General features: G+C 42.5%; 2 protein-coding genes across 5 annotated transcripts; one reads left to right on the forward strand and one right to left on the reverse strand.

Moving 5' to 3' along the window:
* Positions 1–477: 477 nt before the first annotated feature.
* C5H3orf33 (chromosome 5 C3orf33 homolog) lies at positions 478–15,540 on the reverse strand. 4 transcript variants are annotated; one of them, XM_053390344.1, is made up of 6 exons: positions 15,369–15,540; positions 11,922–11,981; positions 7,470–7,502; positions 5,219–5,372; positions 2,839–2,990; positions 478–2,257 (listed from the first exon to the last, which is right to left on the reverse strand). In XM_053390344.1, exons 1-6 carry the CDS (start codon positions 15,450–15,452, stop codon positions 1,991–1,993), a joined length of 750 nt encoding a protein of 249 aa, XP_053246319.1. In that variant the 5' UTR covers positions 15,453–15,540; the 3' UTR covers positions 478–1,990. The 4 variants fall into 4 exon arrangements, with proteins under 4 accessions (XP_053246319.1, XP_053246318.1, XP_053246321.1 ...); XM_053390343.1 differs by having other exon boundaries at positions 2,830–2,990; positions 15,369–15,536; XM_053390346.1 differs by lacking the exon at positions 15,369–15,540 and adding an exon at positions 15,268–15,359 and having other exon boundaries at positions 2,830–2,990.
* A 1,156-nt stretch (positions 15,541–16,696) lies between these two features.
* SLC33A1 (solute carrier family 33 member 1) lies at positions 16,697–27,324 on the forward strand. Its single transcript, XM_053390341.1, has 6 exons — positions 16,697–17,980; positions 19,839–20,029; positions 23,135–23,319; positions 24,589–24,706; positions 25,458–25,673; positions 26,488–27,324. The coding sequence occupies exons 1-6, from the start codon at positions 17,215–17,217 to the stop codon at positions 26,656–26,658; spliced, it is 1,647 nt and encodes a 548-aa protein (XP_053246316.1). The 5' UTR covers positions 16,697–17,214; the 3' UTR covers positions 26,659–27,324.
* Positions 27,325–27,608: the final 284 nt, after the last annotated feature.

Below are 27,608 nucleotides of genomic sequence, written 5' to 3' on the forward strand. Positions count from 1 at the left end.
CCAAGGACTGGAAGGACATGATTATTGTTCAGTGCAGTTAGCAAAGAGCCTCACCAAGCCCCCTCTTTCCAATTTAATGCCTCTTAGCTGAGAAAGGATCCAGCTCAATTCCTCAACTCTTTCTCCATGCTTCTGTTGATAAACCCATGGACATAGTACTAATTATTAGGAGTCATAAACAATAATGACAGTCTCAGGTAATATGGCACTGCCTATTGATTTATCCTTTCGACAAGACAAAAGGGACAGTCCTGAGATGCAGGCTCACAAAAAGGGCTTCCCTCACTGTTGGCAACCACAAAATTCGTGTGTGCAGCAAGTGCCATCTGTCATAGCCAGTAACAGATGCTCTGTGCACATACAAACCACATTTTTAGTTGTGATGCTTTCAGCTATACGGCTAAGGAACAAAATATTAGGGAACTTCCAAGAGAGGAAAAGGTCACTTCATTTGTTCAAGGTATAGAAATACGTAACTAAGTATGTTAAGCTTTTAATGGCTATATATATGACAAACTCCTTTTAAGGGAGCCATTTGCAAAAATTATACAGGACAACAGGAGAAATACTATGTTTAATCCTCCGTGTGCAATATTATCATATTCTAGATTGTTTAGCAAGATTATTAAAACAGTAGCCTTATCACCGGGCCGCCAAATTCTAGCTAAGCATATAAATTAAATGGTTCAGAACAAACAGGCATACATAATGTTCCACCAAAGTAAACACGAGTCAAGTGCTCAGATCTTATGATCATCAATCAGGTCAATTAATCTTGGCAGGAATACATAACGAAGGTCATACAGGGATGAATTTCCATTTCAATGGAACTTCCAAGCAAGGGAGTTCAATTGGCACTGCAACCTTAGAAAGCAGTTCAAACACCATGTAAGCAGTGTCCCTTTACTTTTAAACCTGTTCAGCTCCTATGGAACCAACCAAGGCCTAACTCACGCAAGCCACAACTATGTGCAGTGGTTTGTAACTCTGCCATGTAGGCCCTGCTCAGTAGAGGATGGGAAGCTGTTCATGAGGAGCTGTTTCCCCACACGGTTCGGTGGATTTCAGCCAATCACAACTCACATAGATAGCATAGAACATGGCGAAGTACCCCACTTATCAGTTGCATTAGAACCAAACCTCAGAATATAACCAGTCAAGTGAAAGCAACTTCTTCTAGACCAGTCCTGATATATTCCCAGGGACAAAAACCAAGAGCTGCGATTCCGATTTTTAAAGCTCGTGCATGGTATAATACCATACACTTGTAATATCCCTGGGAACAGAGACTACGGAGCCCACTGGTGGCAAATGCCCACGTTTTCAGTTGATGGCAGACAACCAGCACCAATGTCAAATTGCATCAGTTTACAGCAAAGGTGTTATGCTCATGCTGATGCCGTGAACTAAATTTACACCAAAAGAGCATTTAGGAATTCAAGTTACTGTTCAGTACATTACCACCTCATCACAGGCTGATGCAGCAGAAGAAATCAGCACTAGCTGGTTAAGAACGGTGGTTCCCAATCCTGGGAACTGAGCCTATATACCACTCACAACCTCACAGGAGAAAAAAGGCTTCTCCACTCTGTCTGCTGCCTAATTCAGGTGCTCCGTGATTAGGGAAGGACTGACAGCAGCCACATGCATGGATGAGACATACCCCAGTTAATTCAAGTATTTCCCTCTATGAAGCAAGCTTTCAGTTTTATTCTCTTGCTGGAATGTTACGTGGCCTATATTTGGGTCTCTGTTTTTATACTTTTGGATAACTTACATCTGAATTAAACTAATATCTGAATATGCTATGTGCATCTATCTCCTCCAGAAACATGTTCTGTGATGTTTTCGTTTTCTTCCCCTAAGGCAGAAGCCACGAACAGAAGGCCAGGCATTAGTTGTGATATTCTGACAGGAGGAAAATACAGTGTTGCATCCTTCTCCATCTGGTGTGTGTGTGTTTTCTTCCTCCTCGACAAACCCATCAATTTTAGAGGCGAATGCTTAGCCAGGTTGCAAACTGTTTCAACTTCTGCATGTATCTGTTGTTTCTTATACACTCTTTGAGCTTCTCAATTAAGGTTTCTTCTTTCCAGATTCCTTTATTTTTTCTCACGGCTTTCAATTCAGCTCGAAGGAGCCTCTTGTGGAGTTTCCAATATATCCGGGATTCGTGAGCTAGTCCGTCAATACGGACTGTCTTGCCAAGCCCTCGTCTCAGGATTTCTTCATTTAGGCAGACGCTGGAAAATCTACCCTGTTCGGAATAGACATCGATAGCGCTGTTGAGTGTCTTACACAAGAATTACAGAAAACAACAGCCACATTAAAGGTAAAGGGACCCCTGACCATTAGGTCCAGTCGTGACCGACTTTGGGGTTGCGGTGCTCATCTCGTTTTATTGGCCGAGGGAGCCGGCGTACAGCTTCCGGGTCATGTGGCCAGCATGACTAAGCCGCTTCTGGCAAACCAGAGCAGCGCATGGAAACGCCATTTACCTTCCTGCCAGAGTGGTACCTATTTATCTACTTGCACTTTGACATGCTTTCAAACTGCTAGGTTGGCAGGAGCAGGGACCGAGCAACGGGAGCTCACCCCATCGCGGGGATTCAAACCGCCAACCTTCTGATCGGCAAGTCCTAGGCTCTGTGGTTTAACCCACAGCACCACCCACCTTAAAAATATTAAATATGCAGTGATTAAGGCTGCAATTCTATGCATTTTTGCTTGGCAATAAGTCCCAGCGAACACAGAGGGACTTAAGTATAAATGCTTAGGATTAGGTTTCATGGATGCATATCCGTTCCCCCTGCCCCCATTTTTATTTACCTTACTTACTACCACAAGGCAATCAAGCGCTGAGTCCTTTCTTCCCAGAAGTTGGAACCACATCATCTGTGGGGGTTTTACCTCTTCTTTCAACCAGACCGTGCCATCTGGTGTTAGCTCCACACCAGCAAGTCTGATCAGCAATAAACCATCTGAATTCCCTAAGGATGCATGCACAATAACATTGTTTAATTACAACATTATCAGAGACACTTTGTTGGCTTAATAAATCTAAGCAGCTGGGGTTCTGATCTGCTAGGTTTACATGGAAAATTTCGCAGCTTGAGTGAATATTCTTGGTTTTACAGCTAAAACTGTGGGTTTTGGGGGCTTTTTTTTTTAACTTAACATTTGCCATGGGCTGATAGAGCCAAAGCAACTTCAGAAATCATTTGCCTTGTAATATTTCCAAGATTCTCCATTATTATGGGATTAATGTGGACTCCCTACCAAATTTTGCCTCTAACAGAGTCAAGCAACTCATCAAAGAAAAAATTTATTTGGACTCTAAACAGAGGGACCTTCATTCAATTTTCCAGATGGCATACGCATCCTGGTATCCAATATATAAAACATATTTTGGGCTGGAGCAAGACTTTATTAATCTCATGCTGGGACCACTTAGAAAATTATTTACAGCTTTGCGTTCTCAGTGCATGCCCTCTGCATATCTAAGGGGAAGATTTAATAACAAAGACTTTGCATCTGTGAGTTGGGAAACGTGGAGGACATTGAACCCTATTTGTTACGGTGTCCTTTATATACCGGTATATCCCCTAGACAAAAATTCCTTGACTACATCCTTTGCTCTCTTTCCAACCCACCTCCCCTTGAGCAAATCTCTATTTTGCTGGCAAAAATGTATTTATTACTGCACTGGTTGCAAAATTTGCCTTGGCTGCAAGTAAGTTGAGAGCTAGGCACCAAGACGAGTATCATAAGGGGAAGTGTGAGATGTGGAGTGCTTAACTTATGCAGGTGTGATTTTTGCATTTTTGTATGTTTGCTTTGCTGTTGTTGTTCAGTTTTAAATCAATTATTTGTATTCTATGCATTGTGACGGCTTATAGCTTTTAGCAATGAAGATTTCATTCATTCGTTCATATTTCCAATAATGTGGAATATAATAACCTTCCATCACCAGAGACCAACAGTACTGTACGGCTTTCTGTATCAAAAGTGGTCAGGATACAGACATGAAAAAGGAAAACATATTTTGACGTTGCTTATTTAAATGGTACAGGCTATACACCTGCGTTGTGCACCTGACAGAACAACACTTGAGGAACGTAAATAACATAGACAACCCCTGTAAATAATCTCCTGTAAGGAGTGACAGTTAACCTTAGTCCCACAGCATGTGTTTCCAAGGCGTGCAGAAGGCTTGAGAAAATAAGAAGTATGTGCTTCAAATTTTATACTATAAGTACAAGCTGCTCAAGCTGTAGCATGTGAAGTAGTCCTCGTTTAGAAAATGTTCACTCTACAGCTAGGATAGGATGGATTATACTTGAAAAATACTTAGGACCTCTGTCTTTGAAGTAGGAAAACAATCAACGGTGCAGTTATTTTCATCTGTGCGACACTGTTATGGAAATACAATGTTATCTCTACATCAAGCCTTGCAGAAGTAAGAAAGGAGCACATGGTAGGTACAATAGTTCTAGAATTCCAGAATCACTACGCTTAAGAACAACTTTTAGCCCAAGGGCTTAGTTATGCTCAGCTCAGGAAGATTTCTGCTACCTTTTCCTTGAACGGTAGACCCCAAGCAAATGGCTTTTGAAATTCTCCTCAGTTGTATCTCATGTAGCATGGGGGAAAAGCAACCCTGAATCGCCTTTGAGTTAAGTGGAACAAGTTGTGCAACTCTTTGAGTCCTTGCTGTTCTATTTTCACTTTGCTGGATTTCATTTCCCATGGATTTCTCAAGGCGATTAAGACAGCAATCCTAACCCCACTTCACTGAGAGCAAGCCTCATTGAATTAAATACATAGCTAGGATTGCAGTTAAAGCACTCAAATTCCTTTGCAATGTCTAAGCACACATTGTATTTGCTTTGCGTATGCATTTTCTGGGGATTCTATTCAATGATACCAGGCAGATTGGGATATTATTAAGCATCAAAACCAAAAAGGACTCTTGTGGCATAAGCTTTCCTGGAATACAGTGCATTTCATAAAATGCATGAAGTGTTATTCTGCGTTTGTACATACCTACCTACATGATTGGGGTGGTGGAATTGTGTGGAAGGGTGAGGTCAGGACAAAATGAGCAGAAAGGTACAGGCTGTGACAATCATGCTATTAACAGTATCAAGTTTGCAGATAGTTAAATAATGTTTAACTTGGCCGCTATGGGCTCACGCATGTCTTTCATCCTACTTACATCTTCTCTGCAAAGATGAAATGATTGGAACGGTAATGGGAACATGTTCAATTTCCAATCCTCGTTCACTTATTCGGTGCAACCGTCCCCGCAACTTAACGTTCTTCTCTATAAATTCCACTGGTATTTCCATAGCAGTTGTGAATTTGGTTGTCTTTTCATGAAAAAAGGAAAGAGACAGGGGAGGGGGAATAAATAAATGAAGAACTTGTAACGTCCGGATAGATCTCTATAATCATTTAATTCACATAACAAGATACCAGCAAATGTTTCCAAGCTATAACCCATTACAGATATCACTCAATGTCAAGTTGTCAATCTATAAACCTATTCTATGAAGCAGTTTAAGACTCTGTCATCCACATATCACAACTCACCTTCAAGCCCCTGACATAGAATGGGCTATACATTGAAACAACTGAAGAAAATCAGGCCTTACGAGAAAATATATGTGTATATCCTCTCCCCTTCTTCTTCTTCTTTTTACTTAAGAGCTGTTTCACACATTATGGGCTGCCGATGAGTGCACATTCAACAAAGGAGAGCAACCTCTCACAGTTCCCTTATTATCTGTGTGAGACATGGGCTTGCAAACATGCTTGTTGCATTTTACCATTTTAAAGTATATTCCTGGGACATTTCAAAATTGAACGTATGATGTTGCCCTATAGACGTCCTACTAGCAACTTCGGCACATTTCCCTCTCTAAATAATGGGATCAGGTCCTCAGCCTCAACTCATCTCAGAAGGAAAAGGAGCCAGGTTTTGGGGGGTGGAAGAGAAGTGTGGAGGGTGGATGCCCATCTCTGAAAAAGCAGTACAGATGTAGGAGAAGCTGGTAAATGGAGCAGGGCCCAGCAGAGTAACTAGAGTTTACCACCAGAATGGTCTTTTGCTATGTTGCTCATATCACATCTGGCTTCTATTACTGAGGAGGTCAAGCCACCAGGAATTAATTTATTACCCAATCCTTCTCTCCTGTTGTCCTGCAAGGTCTCTTCACAGCAACAGAAGACCTTGCAAACAACATCCGAAGGTTCTGTAAATAAACATAATGAAACAAGTCTGCTGATTGCACTTAGTCTGGCTTTCCAAAAGCAACTGACATGACATATTCTTAACATGGAAAATACTCCAGTGAAGCCATGTTTGGCCACAGAAACTGCACAGCGCTGATTGATTAATCTAAAATTAAAAACATAGCAAGACATGCTCACACACTGAAGCTGACTCCTAGGCTACATCTCAACTAGACAAGTTGCATATAAAAACAAAGGGACGCGGATGGCACTGTGGTCTAAACCACTGAGCCTCTTGGGCCTGCCGATTGGAAGGTCAGCTGTTCGAATCCCCACAACGGAGTGAGCTCCCGTTGCTCTGTCCCAGCTTCTGCCAACCTAGCAGTTCAAAAGCACACCAGTGCATGTTGATAAATAGGTACCACTGCGGAGGGATGGTAAACGACGTTTCTGTGTGCTCTGGTTTCTGTCACAGTGTTCTGTTGCACCAGAAGCGGTTCAGTCATGCTGGCTACAGGACCCGGAAAGCTGTCTGTGGAGAAAGGCCGGCTCCCTTGGCCCAAAGCGAGATGAGCGCAGCAACCCCAAAGTCAAATTTGAGTGGACTTAACCGTCCAGGGGTCCTTTACATTTACCTTTTAAAAACAATGTAAAAGCCCACCCTCGGGCTTGCAAGATACAAGATGAAATTCAAAGCAAGGGCAGAGGTGGGGAACAGTAAAGGTGGAAGACTCAGTTGGAGAAAGATGGTGAGCAGCCAAGTTTTGAAGGTGTTTAAATGCAACAACAGGAGCCAGGTGGATGGCAGGAGGAAAAGCGGTCCAATGGCAAAGAGGGAGGATAGTCAATGAAGTGGTAATGTGTCTCTCACATTGCCATTATCTGCTCTTTTACTCACTGCCAGCTACTACTCATGGTACTGCTGCTGCTATTAATATTGCTACTGCTTCACACATACCACTTTTCTGCACTGGCCCTCACACACAGCCACTCACTACAAGACCAGCCTGAGATGACAGCTCCTGAAAAGAAGAAATCAGGGGCCTGTCCATTTGGTCTTCAAAAATCCCAGTGGGCACATTGAGACATTTGAATCTTGATTGCTTATGGGCCCGTCACTAATTGAACGCATGAAACAAATTGCATACGCATACACACACACACACACACACACACACAGGTATCCCATTCTCCATCTGGGAAGGAGAGTGTGTACCAACAGTATAAGATACCTTTTCTAAAGCAATGTATCTCATCAGATAGTTCTGCGAATAAAACAAAAATCATGTGGAGCAGATTTTTTTTTTAAAAAATTACAGAGTGATGCTACTGTCCATCTCATCTGTAAATTATGAACCCCCATTTGAACAATATAGGTTTCCACACTGTCAAGAAAATGATTCATATACTCATAGGAGGAGATCGACATAGATCGCAAAGTGGAAAACTGCCCAGGAAAGTCAATATTTATTTGCCATGTGCCGGAAGACCCATACAGGTACTGAGAAAGGAAGTCAAACATAATTTAAGAGAAACATCCTGGGTGATTTGGGGAGACAGAAACAACGCAACATAAAATAGCAATGGAAAGTTAAGAACGCATATAAAAGCAGCTGTTTTTACACAGAACATAGTCCTGTACAAAGTAGCTAATATCCTAGTGATTTACATCCTTAAAGAAGTGAAGCTTAATTTGGGCCATCAAGCAACTGTTACAATGCCGCCTTCCACGTCAGTTTTCCTCATTTGCTTGCTTAACAAATAAGGATTTGGCTGGGAAATAGCCAAATATGTTTTGTCTGTGAAATACGTGACTAGCCTGGGACACAAACAGAACCTTGAAACACTAATGCCCAACTAGTCTATTGCGTTTCAAGGAAACACATGAGGCTGTTTTCCAGCCAATCTCTCACAAAGGTTTGTAGGGAAAAGTAATGCGTGAAAAAGCTGTCCCAAATTATGTGAAAAAATGAGAAATGTCTCCTAGATATTCCAGTTGAAATCTGATTATTTTATAATAATCTTTATTGCGGTCCAACAACCCATAACATGGATTCAGAATAAAATACAGACAAACCCCCAGGGAAGGGAGACCAAAGCGTTATTTGTTTAGTCATGGGTATGTTGATCTTTGATTCGTATGACTACTGAAAGAAACTTTGCTACAGCCACTGTGATATCATTGGACTTGTCGTCCAGAAGATATTTGATATGGTAGGCTTCAGATTGACCCGGCCGATTTGCCAATAGTGGTTTAATCAATAGTTCCCTAGCTTGATCATATTGTCCGCAATGCAATAAAATATGCCTCATGCAGTCAACAGATCCTATCTTGATAAGGGATACCTCTCAGTCCGCCGTTTAACACTTCTGATGGGAATACATTTAATCTGGCTTTGGTGAAAAGATGGTGATATGTTGGTACAGACAAATTTCTAAGATATGCAGGTGTCTGGAACTCGAACCCATAGTCAATTCCTACTGCTGATGGGCCACAGATAACATGAGATTGAGATCGGAGATCACTATGTGATATGTCCCAGAGCCTTTGCCTCAGAGATTCCAGGGCGGTATCAAAGCCCAGATGGTACAGGAGAGAAGGTGGAATACCAATCGAAGTAGCTTTTCTAACCATAATTTTTATCCATGAGCTGGTAAACTCATTGTTTAGGTATGGAAGTAACCCCTTCCCTAGGCCAAAGACTGAGATCTTGAGCCAGTATCTCAGGGCAGCCCACCATGCTTTAGTTGATAGAGGACATTCACCTGTTTCTGAAAATAGTATTGCATTTGGAACACAATTTGGAACTTGTAGGAGGGACCGGAGAAACTTTGCATGGAAGCCATCGAACCTGGAGAATGAGCCATTGAACCAGACATTTGAGGCATAGAGGAGTTGAGAGACAGACGTTGCATTAAATACCTTAATGGCTGATGGAACATAATGGCGTCTCCTTGTATAAAAGAATAGTATAGCCAGTTTGCTTACCTCTGCCTTTTGATAGGCGGTTTACCAATGATGTTTCCAGGACTTGGAATGATGAAATAGAAGCCCTAGGTTCGGGAGAGGATGGCTGCGTCATCCGCATACAACAAGAGAGGGGTATTTCTCATCCCTATTTTTAGAAGATGGCCATCAGGGTCCATTAAGCTTGCCTCTACGTCATTCAGAAACAAACTGACCAAAGTAGGGGCCAAAATACATCCCTGTATCACTCCGCTGTCCATCTCAATACAGTCTGAGAGCTGGCCCTGCAACCCACACCTAACCTGCTAATTGCTTCCACAGTACAGGGCTTTTATAAGATATAGGAGATGTTTATCCTTCAGTACTAAATGTAATTTGGACCATAGTTGGAATCTGGGGATGGAGTCAAAGGCAGATTTCAGGTCCATAAAGGCCACAAAGTTTTCCCTGTAGAGGTCTGGTGTACTTCTCGGCTAGGAGGGACAGCATTAGAAAGTGGTCTGATGTTGAGTGGTTCTCACGGAAAGCTGCCTGAGTTTCAGAAAGGATATTATAGTCATTTAGAAAAGTTGTCAGTTTGTTACAGAGAAAGCGGGCATACAGCTTTCCTATAGTTGAAAGCAGGCTGATTGGCTTATAATTAGAAGGCACGTTTGGCTGGCCTGTCTTAAAGATTGGGACTACTTGTCACTGAACAGACAGGGAACACCCTTGGGTCAAGGGAAGGGGGAGTATCAGAGCAGGGACGGTCAGAGGGGGAAACAGGGAAATGACAGACAAGCAGAGGAGGAGAAGGCGGAGAGTAGTCAAGTAGTGTCAGGGCTCTGTGATGCTGGAGAGCCCTGCCACCAACCAGGGAGTTCAGGAACAGAAGGGGAAGCGGTGCCTTTGGCACAGGCGAGCAGAGAGTTAAAATGCAGGGATCAAAGACATCTCGTGAGATTCCCACATCTGCTGTGCTGGAGAAGGAGCTGAAGGAAGCCACTCCCTGAATCTGACTCAGTGAATTCAGACACATGATTCGGAACTGTAGCTGTTTGTACATATGTAAATAAAGAACTGTACAGCCTTACCTCGGGTTACATACGCTTCAGGTTACAGATTCCACTAACCCAGAAATAGTACCTCGGGTTAAGAACTTTACCTCAGGATGAGAACAGAAATCGCACGGCGGCAGCAGGAGGCCCCATTAGCTAAAGTGGTACCTCAGGTTAAGAACAGTTTCAGGTTAAGAACAGACCTCCGGAAGGAATTAAGTACTTAACCCGAGGTACCACTTTAAATATCTCTCTGAGTGAGCAGATGGTGTTAATTGCAAAGAGCAGACACCACCTTGACACTACTATTGCATGTTGCCAGCTAGACTGTACTTTGCCCGAGTTATTTACTATCATAAAAAGTGCCGCCAGAAGAGGAGCCCACCAGTGCTGATTTGATATGATCAATTCAGCTGAGATAGTCATTTCCTTGGGCCTTACCTCTCTTCAGGTTCCCAATTAATGTATAGACTTCTTCCACTGTAACTGGGCTCCATTGTGGGAGCAGTGACAGTTCTGCCGAATCTTCATCATAAAAATTGGCGGGGAGATTTGAATTTTCTGTGAATATATTTCTAAAATGGTTCTCCCATACCTGAGCTGGAATGGCACAGATGGGGCTGGGGAGCTATTGCTCAGGAAACCGGAGACCAGTTTCCAGAAGGGTTTTGTTTCATTGTTTAGCAAGGCATTCAGTTAGAGAGACCAGGAGTTTTGTTCAGACTGCCTTTTTTTTTGAAGCCAAAATACTCTTTTCTAATTTTGAAATAGGTTTGGAGTAAATAGTTTAGGCCAGCGTTTCTATAGAGCTACAAGTGAGAGCAGGGTGGAGATCAAAGGTGGCGAACTACCCCAGAAGGAGCACGACGTATCTCTCGCCAGAGGTATGACCCCTACCCTAACAAAAAATAATTCCTAGCTTAAGGCAAACTGATATTTCATGCCTGTATTTATATATTCTAGGCCGTTTTTATTAACTGAGAAACTGGAGCAGCTGGATGTCGTCTTTTCACAACAAACTGAACAGCCAAAATGTGGTGCACCGTTAAGTATAATTAAATATGTTAAATGAGACCCCCAAAGTCTTGTTTCTAAGAACAAGTGATGATGGGCTTTGACAGGTCTTCTTGTAGAGGAGGGGCCATGAGTGACAAGCCCCTGTTCCATGCATCAGCCAAGCTTACCTAGTTGGCAATTACAACCCTCCCTGAAGGATCTCAATGATTATGTGGATTGATATATGGAGAGGTGCTGCTTAAGATATGATGGTCCCCAGGCATTTAAACCTTTTAAAGTCCTAAGAATGAAAAATCAACAAAGCTTGACAGTTCTGGGAAGGACTCTTAAGTCCTCTTCATTTCAATTGGCCCTGAGTAGATAAAACCACAATTTTAACAGGGCGTAATTTATTTTATATTCATTCTAGTTAGAAAACCGACTGCAGTGAATCTGCTTGTGTTTTCAAATTTCAGCTTACTCTAGGGATCAAGCAGGCTAGAGATGTAAATATTCTGCTAAAAGTACACTTCAGATTGAAAAGGCTCAATTACAATAATAGACTTTGGCTAAAAATTACAGATAAGCAAGCAATTACTGCTCATTATTGAACTTGTGCTATGTGTAGCACCTAACCGCTTCAGGCAACTCATAAACATTATTAAATTCAATACATAACTTACCAATTTTACACTCTTTGCAAGTAAAATTACTCCAGCTATCGCCATTCCAGTGCTGATGTTCTGCAGAAAACAACATAATAAATTATTTCATAAAATGTTTAAGTCTCCACTGCATTTAACTGAAGCCAGAGCATGCTATCGTTATAAAGAGGAAAGCAAAAAATACATATCCGAGAGCAGCCACAGTTATGTGTCAGAAAGGTTTTCTGACTTAGGTTTCAGTTAATCTAGACAACAACAACAAAGTTTACAAAGAGATCTCAGATTTAGTTTTCTCTAAGCAATCCATTATTTAAAGAAAAAGTTAAATAAATAAAAGTAAAGTAAATGATACAAAACTTATAATTATTTTTGGGCATCTGCTGAATTCATTATCTAGCAGCACAATCCTAACTGGGCCTATTCAGAAGTAAGTCTTATTTAATTCCACATGGCTTACTCCTAGGATTGTATTCCCCTCTCCATAAAATTTATATACCACTTGGTAGTAAAAAGCAAACAAACCTCAAAGCAGCTTTAGAGTAGAGCTTACTTTGGAGTAAATATGCATGGGATTGTGCTAAAATGCAAGTAACTGAAACCCTAAACCTCATTAAAATAACCGGAACTTCTAAAATGGAAGGGACTCCAAAGGTCATCTAGTTTAACCCCAGCAACTCAGGAATCACAGCTAAAGAACGCCTGGCAGATGGCCACTCAACCTCGGCTTAAAAACCTCCAATGAACGAGAGTCCACCACCTTCTAAGGAAATCCATTTCACTCTCAAAACAGTTCCGATCACCAGAAATTCCTTCCTAACATTTACCGTAGTTGGAATCTTTTTTCTTGTAATTTGAATCCATTGGTTCGAATCCTATCCTCTGGAACAGCAGAAAACAAGTTTGCTCCCTCTTCTATGTGATGACCTTTCAGATACTTGAAGATGGCTATCATATCATCGCTAAGCATACCCAATTTCAACCCTGACAGAACTCTGTGGCGCCCCACTTCTCACTTGTTCCCAGGATGGCAAGGAACCACTACTGAAACATCTTTGGGTTATTTGTAAATATGCTTAGGAACGTATCTTGAACACGGCCATCATAGCATTGTGCACACTAAACTACAGATGATTGACATATCGAATTTGCTCAGAGATGTTGCCATTCTGAAACTGTTGCCCATCACAAATGAGCCAATCTTAGAAAATATGACATATTGAAAATCTATTTTGTTGATTTTTGTTTACTGGTTTTGACCCAGGTTCTGCAGGTAGCACAGCAGAACCCAGAGGTCTCCCATCTGACTCCCAGAATAGCCTCTGGTAACAAGGAACACACACACACTCATTATTTTGAACCTCAACCACTTTCACTTCCAACTTCCTCTCTCTCCAGAGTGTGAATAGCAACAGATACTCTTCCACACCTCCTCTCCTTATGCAGCCAGCTTCATATGGGTCTATGCAAGCCTTTGCTGCTGTTCACGCCTTGCCCAAATCTCTGCTAGTGAGAGTGAGTCTAGGCAGGAAGAGCAGCAACTCAGTGAAATGAATTGCAATAGATTAAGCCTCTAAATTTTATTTACGGCATGTGCATAAATTTTCATATGAGTATTCTGGGAAGCATGGATAGTAGCAAGCTTCCATCTTTTTAATTTTATTTTTAACACACCTTTATGCTCGGACTTTTCCTGATCATTAGTGCTAGATCTACTGCCCTAGATTTCTTGATCTCCTGATATTTGCATACTTGCATACTTCAATCCATTCTAAACATGCCTGTTAGGGAGCAAACCTCATAAACCGACTTCCTTCGGTGTAGAGTGCAATTAGTCTGAGAATTCAGAAATAGCTACAGTGGTACCTCAGGTTAAGAACTTAATTCGTTCTAGAGGTCCGTTCTTAACCTGAAACTGTAGTTAACCTGAGATACCACATTAGCTAATGGGGCCTCCCGCTGCCACTGTGCTGCCGCCATGTGATTTCTGTTCTCATCCTGAGGTAAAATTCTTAACCCGAGGTACTATTTCTGGGTTAGCGGAGTCTGTAACCTGAAGCATCTGTAACCCGAGCTCCCACTGTATTGCTTTTGTTTCAACCAAGCAAAAAATATCTTTACTGCAATAGCTTTTAGAACTTCAGCCTTGAAGCTGAAAACATTTTTCAAAAAGGTTGTTATATATGTGCTGCCATAAACCTTAAAATGTGTTTTGTCTGAGGAAAAAAGACAACAAGTATTCAAGACCTTGCACCCCTGAAGAATTTCTCTCTTGAGACCCCTTGATTCCAGTTGATGTGGTGTAAACCTCCAGTTTAGACAATTAACCAATTAAAAATATTTTGAACAGTTAAAAAGTTGCCTTAATTAATTGAACAGCTTATTTTTTTAAAATTAAACCAAATAAAGCCTAAATCTCCTGTGGTCTTTTTAAAGTGTAATTGCAGCCACAGGAAAGGTCTTTTAAAAGTGTAAATGCAAGCACAATTTAGATCAGGGCTACAGACCTGGTAGGGACACGGGTGGCGCTGGGGTCTAAACCACTGACTCTAGGGCAGGCTTCCTCAGACTTGGCCCTCCAGATGTTTTGAGACTACAATTCCCATCATCCCTGACCACTGGTCCTGCTAGCTAGGGATCATGGGAGTTGTAGGCCAAAAACATCTGGAGGTCTGAGTTTGAGGAAGCCTGGTCTAGGGCTTACCGGCAGGCAGGCACGTTAAAGTGCAAGTAGATAAATAGGTACCACTCTGGCGGGAAGGTAAACGCATTCGCAACTGGACTTAACTGTCAGGGATCCTTTACCTTTTTTACAGACCTGGTGGCTATGGCATTCAGTCTTTTATCCAGAACTGTTTCCCAAGTCTGCATCACCCCTGTTCCCCAACTCCTCTTTGCCCCACATGACAAAACACACTTTATACTTTGAAGGAAGGAGAACACCTTTACAAGTTAGTATTTCCTAACGTCTTTGGACTGTGGAGGAACATCGTTTGACTCCACGAAATCAAACCCTTCCCTCACAAGGAGGACCAAATGCATCCCTTTGTCCCCTCAGCCAGTGAAGCAAATTGTGCATGTGAGCAAAGGCAGAACCAAAACAGGCCAAAGAGGGGACTCCCATGTTCCTCCCTCCATCCGCACCCGGGTCCCTGTTATAGCCTGGCGCAGCAGACCGACAAACCAGAACCTGTTCCCGTGCCTCCAGGGCACGCAATCAAGAAGGGAAAGAGTGCCTCTGAGCATATGCTTAGTGCCCATCCCCAACGATGGTGCGCGGCCACGACATATTTGGAGAAGCAGCAGGGATCCCGGGCTGCAGATATTCAACATGCCCATTTATTGTCTTGGTCGTCGCCGTTCTGACCTCTTTTCGTTTCAGCCTATCCCCAAAGACCTAAGGGCGAAGGCAAGCAAGCGCGCCTTGCCGAGGCGCCAACCGGCTCCCTCCCTCGCCACTGCTCCTACCCGGACGAGGGTGAGGTGCTCGTCCGCCCATGCCGAGAGGCGAGAGACGTAATTCGCCGGCTCCCCGCCTCGCTGCCCCGCCATGGCTGACCAGGCGCCGCCACTGCCTGCGCCTTCCTTTCCTCGGGCTTCCGAGCGCACCAGGGCGCAGCGCCGCTTGCCGGACACTTGCGGGAGTCGCGCCTTCATTGCTGCTGCTGCTGCAATAAAAATGCACGAAGAGATTCAGTCGACGCTGCTGTTCTTCCTTCCTTCTCCTAGCTTCCCCTTCGTGGTTTGCCGTAAACTGATTACAGCGCAGTCCTAACTAGGGTTGCCGCCTTTGTTCTGGCCAAATTTAGTGGGGGGGGGGAGCGATTTTTATTTTTGTATCCGATGCTGAAGTGTTGTTGTTTTTGTTTTTATTATGTATTTTGTGGTTTTATATCTTGATTGTATTCTGTGAACCGCCCTGAAACCCCCGTGTATAGGGCGGTATATAAATTCAAATAATAATAATAATAATAATAATAATAATAATAATGGGACTTCAGCAACCCATTACCAATCTGTTGCAGCCTATCGTCAACACACGCATGGATTTGTAACACGTGTATGAGCTTGGCTACCCAGAGCTTAAATATGACCTTTCACACCATGGGCGTGGGGAGTTGCCCTCCCCTAAATCAAGAGATATCAATAAAAATACTAAACTGAGGTTCTGCACCCCCTAACAAAAATCCTGGCTAAGCCCATGTTTCACACGCCCTTCCAAACACATGCATTTAAGAGAGGATCCTTTGGCAGAAACCTGCAATACAAAACTGTATCAATACAGAACGTAGCATTTTGCATTGGAATATGGAATATGCATTGGAATACACAGGAGAGGCGGGCAACCCTAGCTAACCATGTCTTCTCAGAACTACTGAATTTACCTGGTTGCTCCCAGGTAAGGCAGCTATACACCTATTTGCCAGAAGAGGGAAGGGCAATGGCACTTCACAGAACTTATTTCTTGGGGAGGCAGGGTTAGGGTTAATGGGAGGGGTGCTTAGGTGTTTGCAGGTATCAGTTGCAAAACTTGACAGACTCTCGGTTTGAAGCTGGCGCACACAACGCAACGCAACCCCTGCAGCCGCTCAAAAAAAGCACGCGGCTCTTCACTTCCGGCCTCCAAAAAGCCGTTCTACCCCTCTCGGATCTTTTCCCGCCTCTCTGCCCTGCCTTTAAGCACCTCCTTTGAGAACCGGAAGCGAAGCCGCCCTTCCATCGAGCCGGCTCTATAGTTCTTCCCTATCCCTTCTCTTCCCTTTGATAGGATGGCTTCCCGGTGACGTAGCTCGCCAGCTCCTCCAGTCAGATAGGACCACGGCTGCTCAGAGCTCTTCGGCTGCCTTGGCGGTACCTTTGCGAGCCGGGTTGTGTTTCCAGCCGGGGAACTTTGACGCGTCGGACCGTGCCGGGTAGAAAGTGGGGTTGGGGTGGGCCTGGGGGGTGGGCAGGATTTTTTTTCCCTTCCTTGTTTCCTAACGTACTTTTGGGGGCCGGGAGAAGGGAAATTGGTGTTTTGTCGACGAGGAAGAAGCTACTGCTTTGTTTTGGTGGGGAAGCTCCGCGAGGAGGCCCGTGACTTCCAGCTGACGAGCCTGAAGCGTCCTCGACTTCTCCGTCCTTCCAGCGGGTGTGAGGGGACCCCTCTGACCTGGAGCTGGTTAGGCCCAGGTGGGAGGCGGAGGAGGGAAGGCCGGGCCCCTGTTCCAGGCGGGGCGGAGCTGGAAGCCTCCCTTGAGCTGCCCTGCTGCCGCCGCGGCAGGGGAAAGGCTCCCCAGTCCCGAGGACGACGGCGCTGGACTACGTGTGCGACATGTCCCCCACCATCTCCTACAAAGACAGCAGCCGGCAGCGCCGGCCGGGCTCCTACCAGAACTCGGTGGATATGCTGAAGAGGGAGCTCCCTCCCCCGGACTTCTGCGGGGATGGCCGCGCCGAAGTGGCAGATGACCGAGAGGCGCTTCTCCAAGAGCCGAGCGTCACGCCTCTGGGGACACCCCGGGGCTACCGAGCGGAGCTGGGCAGCATCTTACTGCTCCTCTTCCTCTACGTGCTGCAGGGCATCCCGCTGGGGCTGGCGGGCAGCATCCCGCTCATCTTGCAAAGCAAGAACGTCAGCTACACGGACCAGGCTTTCTTCAGCTTCGTCTTCTGGCCTTTCAGCTTGAAGCTGCTGTGGGCCCCCCTGGTGGATGCCGTGTACTTCAAGAGCTTTGGCCGGCGCAAGTCGTGGCTTGTGCCCACTCAGTACACCTTGGGGCTTTTTATGATGTACCTTTCCAGGCAGGTGGACTCTTTGCTTGGGGAGGAGGATGGCAAAAGCCCAGATGTGGTGGCTCTTACAGTGACCTTCTTCTTGTTTGAGTTTCTGGCAGCCACTCAGGACATAGCTGTAGATGGCTGGGCATTGACTATGTTGTCTCGGGAGAATGTGGGCTATGCTTCCACTTGTAACTCTGTGGGACAGACAGCTGGCTACTTCTTGGGAAATGTCTTGTTCTTGGCTCTGGAATCAGCCTCCTTCTGCAACAAGTATTTGCGGTTTCAGCCTCAACCCAGAGGAATTGTAACGCTTTCAGGTATAAATTTTTGAAATGAATGTAATGATGCAGATCTATCCGAGAACCCCTTTTATCTCTCCCCCCCCCAAGCTTCTGTGTCCTCTTCAGGTTGACAATTGTTCATGTGTAGTGTGGTAAGAAGTGGTGATGGATTAGTCTATTATGGAACATTTCAAAATGCTCTTATAGAACTGCAAAAAGAATTACAGTACCTGTGTGGATTTTCTATTCCAGATTGCTGTATCAGCTGCCCAACTTTGAAGGTTCACATTTGTTTAGGAACTGTCTGATCTTAATACACTCTTTTATTAAAAAGCTGGTGGATGGGTGGGTGAAACCTCGAAGAACACATGCTGCTATATTAGCACACTTAGTGAAAATGCAGTGTTATCTTACAGAAGTTTTGGTATTTGCTGGTTCATGCTAGATAGCAATTCTGCATTTACACATTTTGCCCAGATTACTTTGCTTGAAAATGGAGCTGCCATGTCATCTTAATTAATTAATAAGCTAAACTAAGTTAGTTGTCCTCATCCATGTTGCTAACATTAATAATAATGAGAGGTAACATCCTTCAGATACCTATGGTGAAAAGACCCAAAGCAAAATGAACAATTATAGCAGGTGCACATCCAACTTCCAAGAGACTGTGATCTACTCACACTATAACAAACTGGCAGAGATATACCCATTGGATTGACCAGAGTTGTTGAACTTTTTTGGGGGAGGGTGAGCCAAAGTTGTTGAGCTTTTTCCCCCTTTGGGGGGGGTGTCAGGAGCTTGCAGTCGACAAGGGACGACCGTGGACATCCCGCGATCAACCAGTAGATCGTGATCAACCGGTTGGACAGGCCTGAGTTATAGTATAGGTTTACAACTAGAAGCAGAATTGGTAAAGTCCTGTCAAATCTAGTTTTTTCAGAACTCTCTTCAATAATGGGAAGAGACGTATTACTTTCACACATCTACTTTCCTGCCACCATAAGGTTCTGCATAAGGTTGAAAGCACACAATTGAAATGTAAGGTGTAATCATATGGTATTAAAAACAGTTTAGAAGCAATTGTAGTCACAGGAATAGGGTGGTTCCTGAAAACACAGGTCTCAATTGCCAGAGACCAGAGCAAAGACGTGTGTCTTTAGCATATGTTGGAAATGGTGTATGTTTCTGAAAAAAGTGATTAATACAATATATATAATATAATGAAGGTGCCAGATATACTTCTATGGGGAGGGAATTCCACAACCTAGGAACTACCACAAAGAATTCCCTCTCCCACAGCACCCTGCTTGAACTTTTGAGGGCAGTGAAACTACCAAAGAGGCCCCCTCTACTGATCTTGACAACAAGAGCATCTGTATGGAAGTTATGGGCTACTGTTATATCAGATAGACACAACTAAGAGGCAACAGAGGTCCCAGTGATTTCAGACTGGCTACTTTTATATCTTGCTTTGTGCATGCATGTTTTAATTTATCACAATGCTTCCAGTTTGTTAAGTAGGGTTCTTGAGGTTGGGGATAAGAGTATTTGCTTAAATGAGTTCTTAAATTTCATTATTCTTAACTTAATTTGCTTATTCACATTGTGGTCTCCAAATCCATTCCTGCAGGGATTAATCTGACATCTTTTCTTCTGGTAAAGATTAAGGCCACACTATGTAGACAGCTTGCTCCTGTGGAGCCCCTTATTTATTTGGATGAGCTAATAATCCAGCATAAATTACCAGTAATTGGTTTTGTAAAATCTATTTTTCTTATTGTATGGTATGTTAATTGTTTTATGAAGGTTGCAGCTAGTCTTAGTGTTGGTTTGAAATAGTATGTCATTAGCATCAAGAGTCTTCATAATGGAAAAGTTTTCATTTCCCCTTCAGATTTCCTATTTTACTGGGGTGCTGTTTTCTTAATCACTACCACCTTGGTCGCACTCTTGAAAAAAGAAGATAGGGAAAGACACCCATCAAAAGAAGAAACAAAAGGCATCATGGATACGTACAAGCTGCTCTTCTCAATAGTAAAAATGCCAGCAGTCCTTACATTTTGTGCCCTGATTTTAACAGCAAAAGTGAGTACATGATTTGCGATTATCGTTTGGGAATGTGCCTCATTTTTATAAGTTCCTGTTATTCATGGACCTATATGCCAGTCTTATGAGCTACTATGCCAGAAAACATATTAATTGAGAAGAGAGCTACTATTGCTATTTATTTATTTATTTATTTATTTATTTATTTATTTGATTTATATACCACCCTTTAACCGAAGATCCCAAGGTGGTGTACAACATAAAGAACATAATTTATGGAGCATAATAATAAAAGCATAATACTGAACATAATAATAGACAGCATAACAATAAAATAATCATAATAACAATCCATCCCCTCTGCCATATTTAACAGGCCATAGATTGTTTAATGGCCAAACACCCTGGTAAAGAGGAATGTTTTCACCTGGCACTTAAAGACATGTAATGCTGGCGCCAGGTGAGCCTCTCTGAGGAGAGTGTTTCACAGTTGAGGGAACCATCACAGAAAAGGCCCATTCTCATGTTGTAAGGCTCTGAACCTCTCAGGAGTGGGGACATAGAGAAGGACAAGCACAAGGTCTGGATCAGTTTATATGGGGAGAGGTGGTCTTTAAGGAATTGTGGTCCCGAACCATGTGAGTTATGAGATGGCATTGTAGCTGAGTTGATACAAATCAATATGTATGTCATCTCAGGTATGCACTTCTGTAGGAGCAATAGATTGGAAGCTCTATACAGACATTACTTTGTGTGCAGAGGGGGAAGCCAATGTGGTGTAATGGTTTAGAGTGTTGGACTAGGATCTGGGAGAATAGAGTTCAAATCCCCACTTGGCCATGAAGCTCACTGAGTGACCTTGTGGCAGTCACTGTCTCTCAGCCTAACCTACTTTACAGGGTTGATGTGGGAATAAATTGAGAAGGAATAAACCAGATTAAAATACATGTCAACCTTCTGCATGTCTGGATAAGCTTGCCTAAACAAAAATGCTTTCAGCTAGTGTCAAAACCATTGATGTCAATAGGCAGGGAGTTCCAGTGAAATGACAACAAGATTGCATTTCTCAGTGGTTGAGGTGTTTAAACTATTGGACTTTTCAGAATTGGCATTCCAGGGGATGGCAAGCTCCCACTTTTGTTTTCTTCCTGTCCCTAACAGAGAACATGAGCCTTGTTAGCTCTGTAATGCTGACTGTGCTGTTACTTTTTTGTATTTTTCTACACCATTCTCTGACATGGGAGGGGAAAGAGGGAGCCTCATGCTCAGTCTCCAGAGGGCTGCTCTTTCTTTGATTGAGAGCTCATTGAATGCAGTCAGTTGAGAGAGGAACAGAGCCGTTGTCATTGGCTCCCTGATGGCTGCAATTGAGCAGTCATATCTTAACCTAATCAGCAGGGATATAAAAGAGGATTATGACGATGGCCCCATAGTGTGCTGCAAGGGATCCTAGAAGTCCTCAATTAACCATAATTTCCTCTTACGTCTGAATCAGAAAAAAACGTGATTACTACAGTTTCAAGTTCTTTGTTCTGAACCTAGTCACCATAGCCCCTCCCCCCTTTCTGGTTCTGATTTAACTCTGGTTAATTTCTGGCATTGTGGCATATTGCAGGATGCCAGGGAGGGAATTGGTAGCACAGCAACAAAACTCACAGGCAGAAGGCTTGAGCATGTCTCAGCTTATTAAACTACAGCACGATCATTCAACTTTTCCTAGGGTTCTTTCTTTAAAACTTTTTGTAATTTGCAAGACCGCATAAACAATACACTACCGAAGCCTCTCTGCCAGGGAGCTGGATTAAAAAAACAGTTGTTGAACGAGTTTGTTCTAAAAACAAACTCGGCTCCTGAGAGCAAACAGGATTGTTTCTCAGTGACTATCATAGCTGAAAGAGGGAGGTTTTGGCATGCAAGGGGAAGCTCCATTAAATATCCCGGAAGAAGGTATTACTAGACCACTGGAACCCTGGACAAGAGTCGTCCACTTGTAACATTTTGTTGCAGTTCCTACTTGTTTAATGTAAACACTGCCTCTTTGGATTGTTACTTGAGCTATATTTATGAAGCCATGCTAGCGCTGCAAGATTATTGATCCAACACAGTGGTACCTCGGGTTACAAACGCTTTGGGTTACAAATTCTGCTAACCCAGAAGTAGTTGCTCCGGGTTGCGAACGTTGCCCCAGGAAGAGAATGGAAATCGCACAGCAGCAGCAGGAGGCCCCATTAGCGAAAGCGCGTCTCAGATTAAGAATGGTTTGTGGTTAAGAACGGGCCTATGGAACAAATTAAGTTTGTAACCCGAGGTACCACTGTAATTATTTTTGTATAGCCTTCCATATTTGCCCTGATATGGTTATCAGCTGTGTTGCTTCCTGTCAAATGTTGAAATGATTCCGATTGTTCAAGAAGCTGGCATCTGAATACAAGAGACTAAAACAGATTATATTATTATTATGGTTTGGGGAAATATGTTAATAGGATGGTCAAAGTTTCTTTGGCTAAGAGCCACTGTAGCTCATAGAATAGGATAGACCTGTAACTTAAAAAGCAATCTCAAATCAAGGTTTGATACCCTACTTTGATGGCCCCCCCCAAACCATGGTTTATAAAATGACACAGGCTCAGGCAAAAAAGCAAACCATGAATTTTGCATAATGTGTAAATGTCCATGGATTTTGCGTAATGTTCTATAAGCGGAGGGGCACGATTTAATTTATCTAAGCTAGTGATTCCCAAACTGTTCCATGAACCACCTGTGGTCTGCAAGCTTCATTAGGTAGTATGTGGCATGTAATATTGATTTTTAGCTGTATTTTGATTGTTTCTTTTTATTTCTTATATTGCATTCTATTTTATTACTATCTGCATTCAATAACTGAACAATATAAGAGAAAAAGAAGCAGTAAAAATACAATTAAAATCATACATCATCCAGTACAGTGCATTACAATTGCTGTAGTGAGCAGAAAAATCATTAAGTGGTTGCAAGACACTCAGCAGTTTTCAAGTGGTCCATGGGAAAAAAAAATGTTTGGTAACCACTGGTCTAAGCCAAAGGTGGGGTTGAGAAGCTGTGGAATAGTTGGGTGCCAACTCCCATTGTATGTGCGTAAGATTGTAAAAGTTTTTTATGTTGCAGATTGGATTCTCGGCAGCGGATGCAGTCACAGGCCTCAAACTGGTAGAAGAAGGAGTACCTAAAGAACACTTGGCTCTTCTTGCTGTTCCAATGGTTCCACTGCAGATCATATTGCCTCTGATTATCAGCAAATACACAGCAGGTCCACAGCCCCTGAACACATTTTACAAAGCTATGCCTTTTAGGTAAAAAGCCTCTTGATAGTTAAACCTGATAATACACAACTTTGTTAATGTGAAACTATAATTTTGTAACCCTTAAAAGCAATGAGATGTGCATGTTGGGCTTTTACTTGGAAAGCTTTGCAGTGGTTATTGGTTCGAAATCCCCCGCTCTTGTTCGCTACGCAATTTATAATGAAGTGCTGTAGCTTTGCTGAATTATCCTTTACAAGAGCTGTGCTTGGTTAAAATTTCACTTGTGTCAGAACAAGTGTTTTCTTTTCCATACTTAGCTTTCATTAGATGACTTTCCCCCTATGGACAAGGCTAAGTTCAAGGTATTGGTTCTGATGTATAAAACCCTGGGCAGCTTGGAATCAGGATACCTAAATCAGTCTTTAGATACCCAATGAGTTACTGTGCTTTGCAGGAGAAGGCATCCTGCAGATACCATCTTATAGGGAGGTCCGCATTCTGTGTGATGTTGAAACTGGGCCTTAAGTGTTGTGCCACATGCCATTTGGAATGCCCTCCTGCTAAATATTCAATAGGTGCCACCTCTGTAGACATTTTGACACCTGCTGAAGACCTTCCTCTTTCAACAAGTCTTTTAAGTTGAGATATTTCTGCATTTGTATGGGAATTGTTTTTAGATGTGTTTATTATCTTTTGTGGCATTTGGGGGCCTTTCATTTCCATGAAGACCACAGAATGTGTCTCATGGATCACTCATTTCCTTCCAGCTTATATGGATGGGAAACAATGGGTTATGTAGGAGTAGCCAACATAGTATTCTCCATATGCTTTGGATTGGAACCCCTCCATCGCCCCTCATCATTGGTTGGCTGAGGCTGATGGGCCTTGGAGTGCCCATCTAGAGGGGACCATGTTGACTACTCCAAGGTTAGGCAGCTTAACCATGATTTGGTAAGCAAAACCTTGATTTAGCTGCCATCTGCTGATGTTAAAAGGCCCAGGGAGGAGCAAAGTGTGTGCGAGCCAGCACATTTGCACAGTTGCTTATTGTCATGTGCAAAGCAGACCTTGTTTAAGGTGCTTTACTGAATCAACCCAAGGTTCACCTGGATCAGCATTCTTCAAAAACTGCATCTGTTAGGTAGCCCACCAGAAAGTGGCCAGTGAGTCACCACTGGCTCATAATCTGACTCTGCCATGCCTCAGGTCTACCCTTGTCAAAAAATTTGGGTTGCCTTCCTAGCTCGTATTGGTTTAATGCAGACATGATGAGGAGTTTGGGGTATTCAAGGTGTTTCCCTTATCTTTTCCCTACAGATTACTGTTTGGGTTGGAATTTGCTTTCTTGGTTTGGTGGACTCCCAAAGTAAAATACGAAGGAGGATTTCCCATCTATTACTATATTATATTGCTTCTGAGTTATGCTTTGCATCAGGTAATAAGTTGCTGTGTGTATGTGTATTTGAGTAATCTGTGTAGATACAAGGCTTTGATATATATATATATATGAACAATGTATTGAGCTTAGGCTTTGTTACCACTTAAGGTATATTCAGTTTCCTAAAACACATTTGTCTGCTATCTACAAGTCTTTACTGATACTGTTAGTACTATAGAAGGATGGACCAGTTTTTTCTTTTCCATGTTAAATATAGTGGGGGTAAGAGAGCTGAAAATAATGTCAGTATATTTTACATCTGTCAACAAATGTGCCCCTTTAGTTTCAGGTATTACATGGGTAGATGAGTTTATAAAGCCAGGGACTTTCGCGGCTCTCTGGCAGCTGTGGTGGCTCATTTACTAGAAGTAATGTGTTTAGCATTAACTCTGGAAGTGTAAACTGTATTCTGACCAAACCAAGCTTAGGAGTATACAGATTGCCAGATGTGAATTTTTCCTCAGCTCTTCCACCACACTATGTAAGTGTTTTCCTTACTGAAATCTTCTGTTAGAGAGTTATTTTGTTGCAAAAACACTGTTTTTGTTTCTTCCTACAAGATATGTAAAAGTGGGAATCTTTGGTCTTCCAAGAGCCAGCAGCTCTCAACAGCTGGCCCCTTTTGACTACATTTCATGTTAAAAGGCAGCTCCACAGTGTTCCATAAGACATTTCACTAAAATAGCAGTTGCTACTTGAAGCTGTTCTCTTGCGTAATTCTCTTTGTGTTCATCTGCCTTTCCCCCAGGTTACGCTGTACAGCATGTATGTTGCTATAATGGCTTTCAATGCCAAAGTTAGTGACCCACTCATAGGCGGAACGTACATGACGCTACTTAATACAGTGTCGAATTTGGGAGGAAACTGGCCGGCAACAGTAGCTCTTTGGCTTGTGGATCCACTTACAGTGAAGGAGTGTGTCGGAGCTCAAGGACATAACTGTGGGACTGCAGCTGCGGCAGAAGTAAGTTTCTTATAAGAGACGCTTTCATTCCAATACTAGTCTTGATGCACTGACACTAACTTTCTGCACTGATATTTCCTCCCCATTTAAAAAGCATCTTAGGAATAGCTTTTGCTCTTGCATATTATCAAGTGAGATAATTTGCACCTCCTGTGTTAGCTATGCAAGACCTTCGCTTTATTCACCTTATGGGGTTTGAACAGTGTGATTTTAGCCACATAGTAGTCTGATAGCAAAGTTGTAAGACTTTTCCAGAATGCTCGTATAAGATCATCTTGAAAGAATCATTGTTCCTTAAGCTTTGGCTACAACCCACATGATTCGATTGTCTTCCTCCAGTAGGCATCACTGATGGGGCATTATGAAGCTTAAGGCAGCTGCATACTCCCTACAAAAGTATAGACTTTTAATTTAAAAAAGGGTAGGCATCTGGGGGAAAAGTCTTTTTTCCCCTAAATGCCCACCCCCTTATTTTTTTTTTAAAAAAATGTTTTTTGCCAAGTATGTAAAGCCAAATCCGCACAATTTAAATGTACACAAGTTGCGAGTTACCTGTAATAGAAAATTATTATTAATGGGTGGTAACCAAAGTTAGTCATACTCTGAGCAGACCCATTGCAGTCAATGGACTTTGTAACATCCACTGATTTTAGTGGGGGTACCACTTAGTTAGATATCACCCAACATACTATATTTTTAAGGATAAAAGCAGTGTGTTCATCTGGAATGCTTCATCAATGCATTTTAACTTACTCTGTTTATACATATATCCATATAACATCTTTTGACGCCCTTCTCTCATTCTCTCTTGCAGCTTTGTACAAAAGAAGGTGGATCTTGTATTATTACCTTGGATGGTTATTATGTGGAATCCTTAATATGCGTGGCTTTGGGATTTGTTTGGTGGTTGTTTCTCGGTCCCAAATTCAAAAAGCTGCAGGACGAGAGGGCATCTTCATGGAAATGCAGGAGAACCAATTCATAGGAAAACACTGACAAAAGTTGTTATGGTTTTATCCCATAATGAGTACGCAAAAGAATAAATACATCTATGTAGGGAAAACATGGCCATTTTATGCCAAATGACTTTCCAAAAAACCAAGCCAGGAAAGTAGTATATGGATCAGTTTAAAAAGCACACACACCAACATTTCCTTAAGTTAAAAATGAATAATCATACTCGAAACAGCACTTTAAAATTACAGAGCTGTTGTGCTAACTTGCAGCGTCTGCCTTTTGTCTTCTGATTGATTTCTTTAACATTATCTCTAAATGAAACTTTTATGAAACCATAACATTTTGATTTAAATGTAAACGTTGAATGTATATGGTAAAATAAGCTGTAGAGAGAACAATCAATCTGATACATTTTCCACAACCCCTTTTAATTGCTGACCATAACTGCTTTATGGGAGAAAACAATGAGTATCAAAAGATTCTCTCAAATGTATTTTCCTGGCTTCTACAAGCTTTAAAGATTTATAAGAGGAATATTTTTATAATAGTGAAAATTTAGCTTTTTTCTTTTCTTTTAATGTGCACACTTGACTTCAAGGCACTTGATTTGCAAATAGAAGTGGTTTCTTCAGGACAGCATTTGTATGAGAGAAGCAGCTGGCTAGGCACTTAGGTTGATCACACCTGGTAGAGTGGTAGGTACTGAAGAACGGGCTTCCAAAAGATTAGGGGCACATAAAAGGCCAGTGAATTCAGCTTGCTTGAAAAAGCAAATACGCTGTTTCTCAAGAATTGCTGTTTTTTTCTTTTATGAGGCCCAAAGAGGACTAGGCAAAAGATGTGGTGCCTTTTGAAAAGAAATGGTGATGGATTGTCTGTACTTTCATTGTTTTAGGACATTCATATCTTTCTAATGTAAGTCATTCAATCATTCCTGGCTGCTGCCTGGAATCTCCTACTACTGGTAACGCGATTTTT

This window comes from Podarcis raffonei, chromosome 5, assembly GCF_027172205.1.
Source record: "Podarcis raffonei isolate rPodRaf1 chromosome 5, rPodRaf1.pri, whole genome shotgun sequence".
NCBI lineage: Eukaryota > Metazoa > Chordata > Lepidosauria > Squamata > Lacertidae > Podarcis > Podarcis raffonei.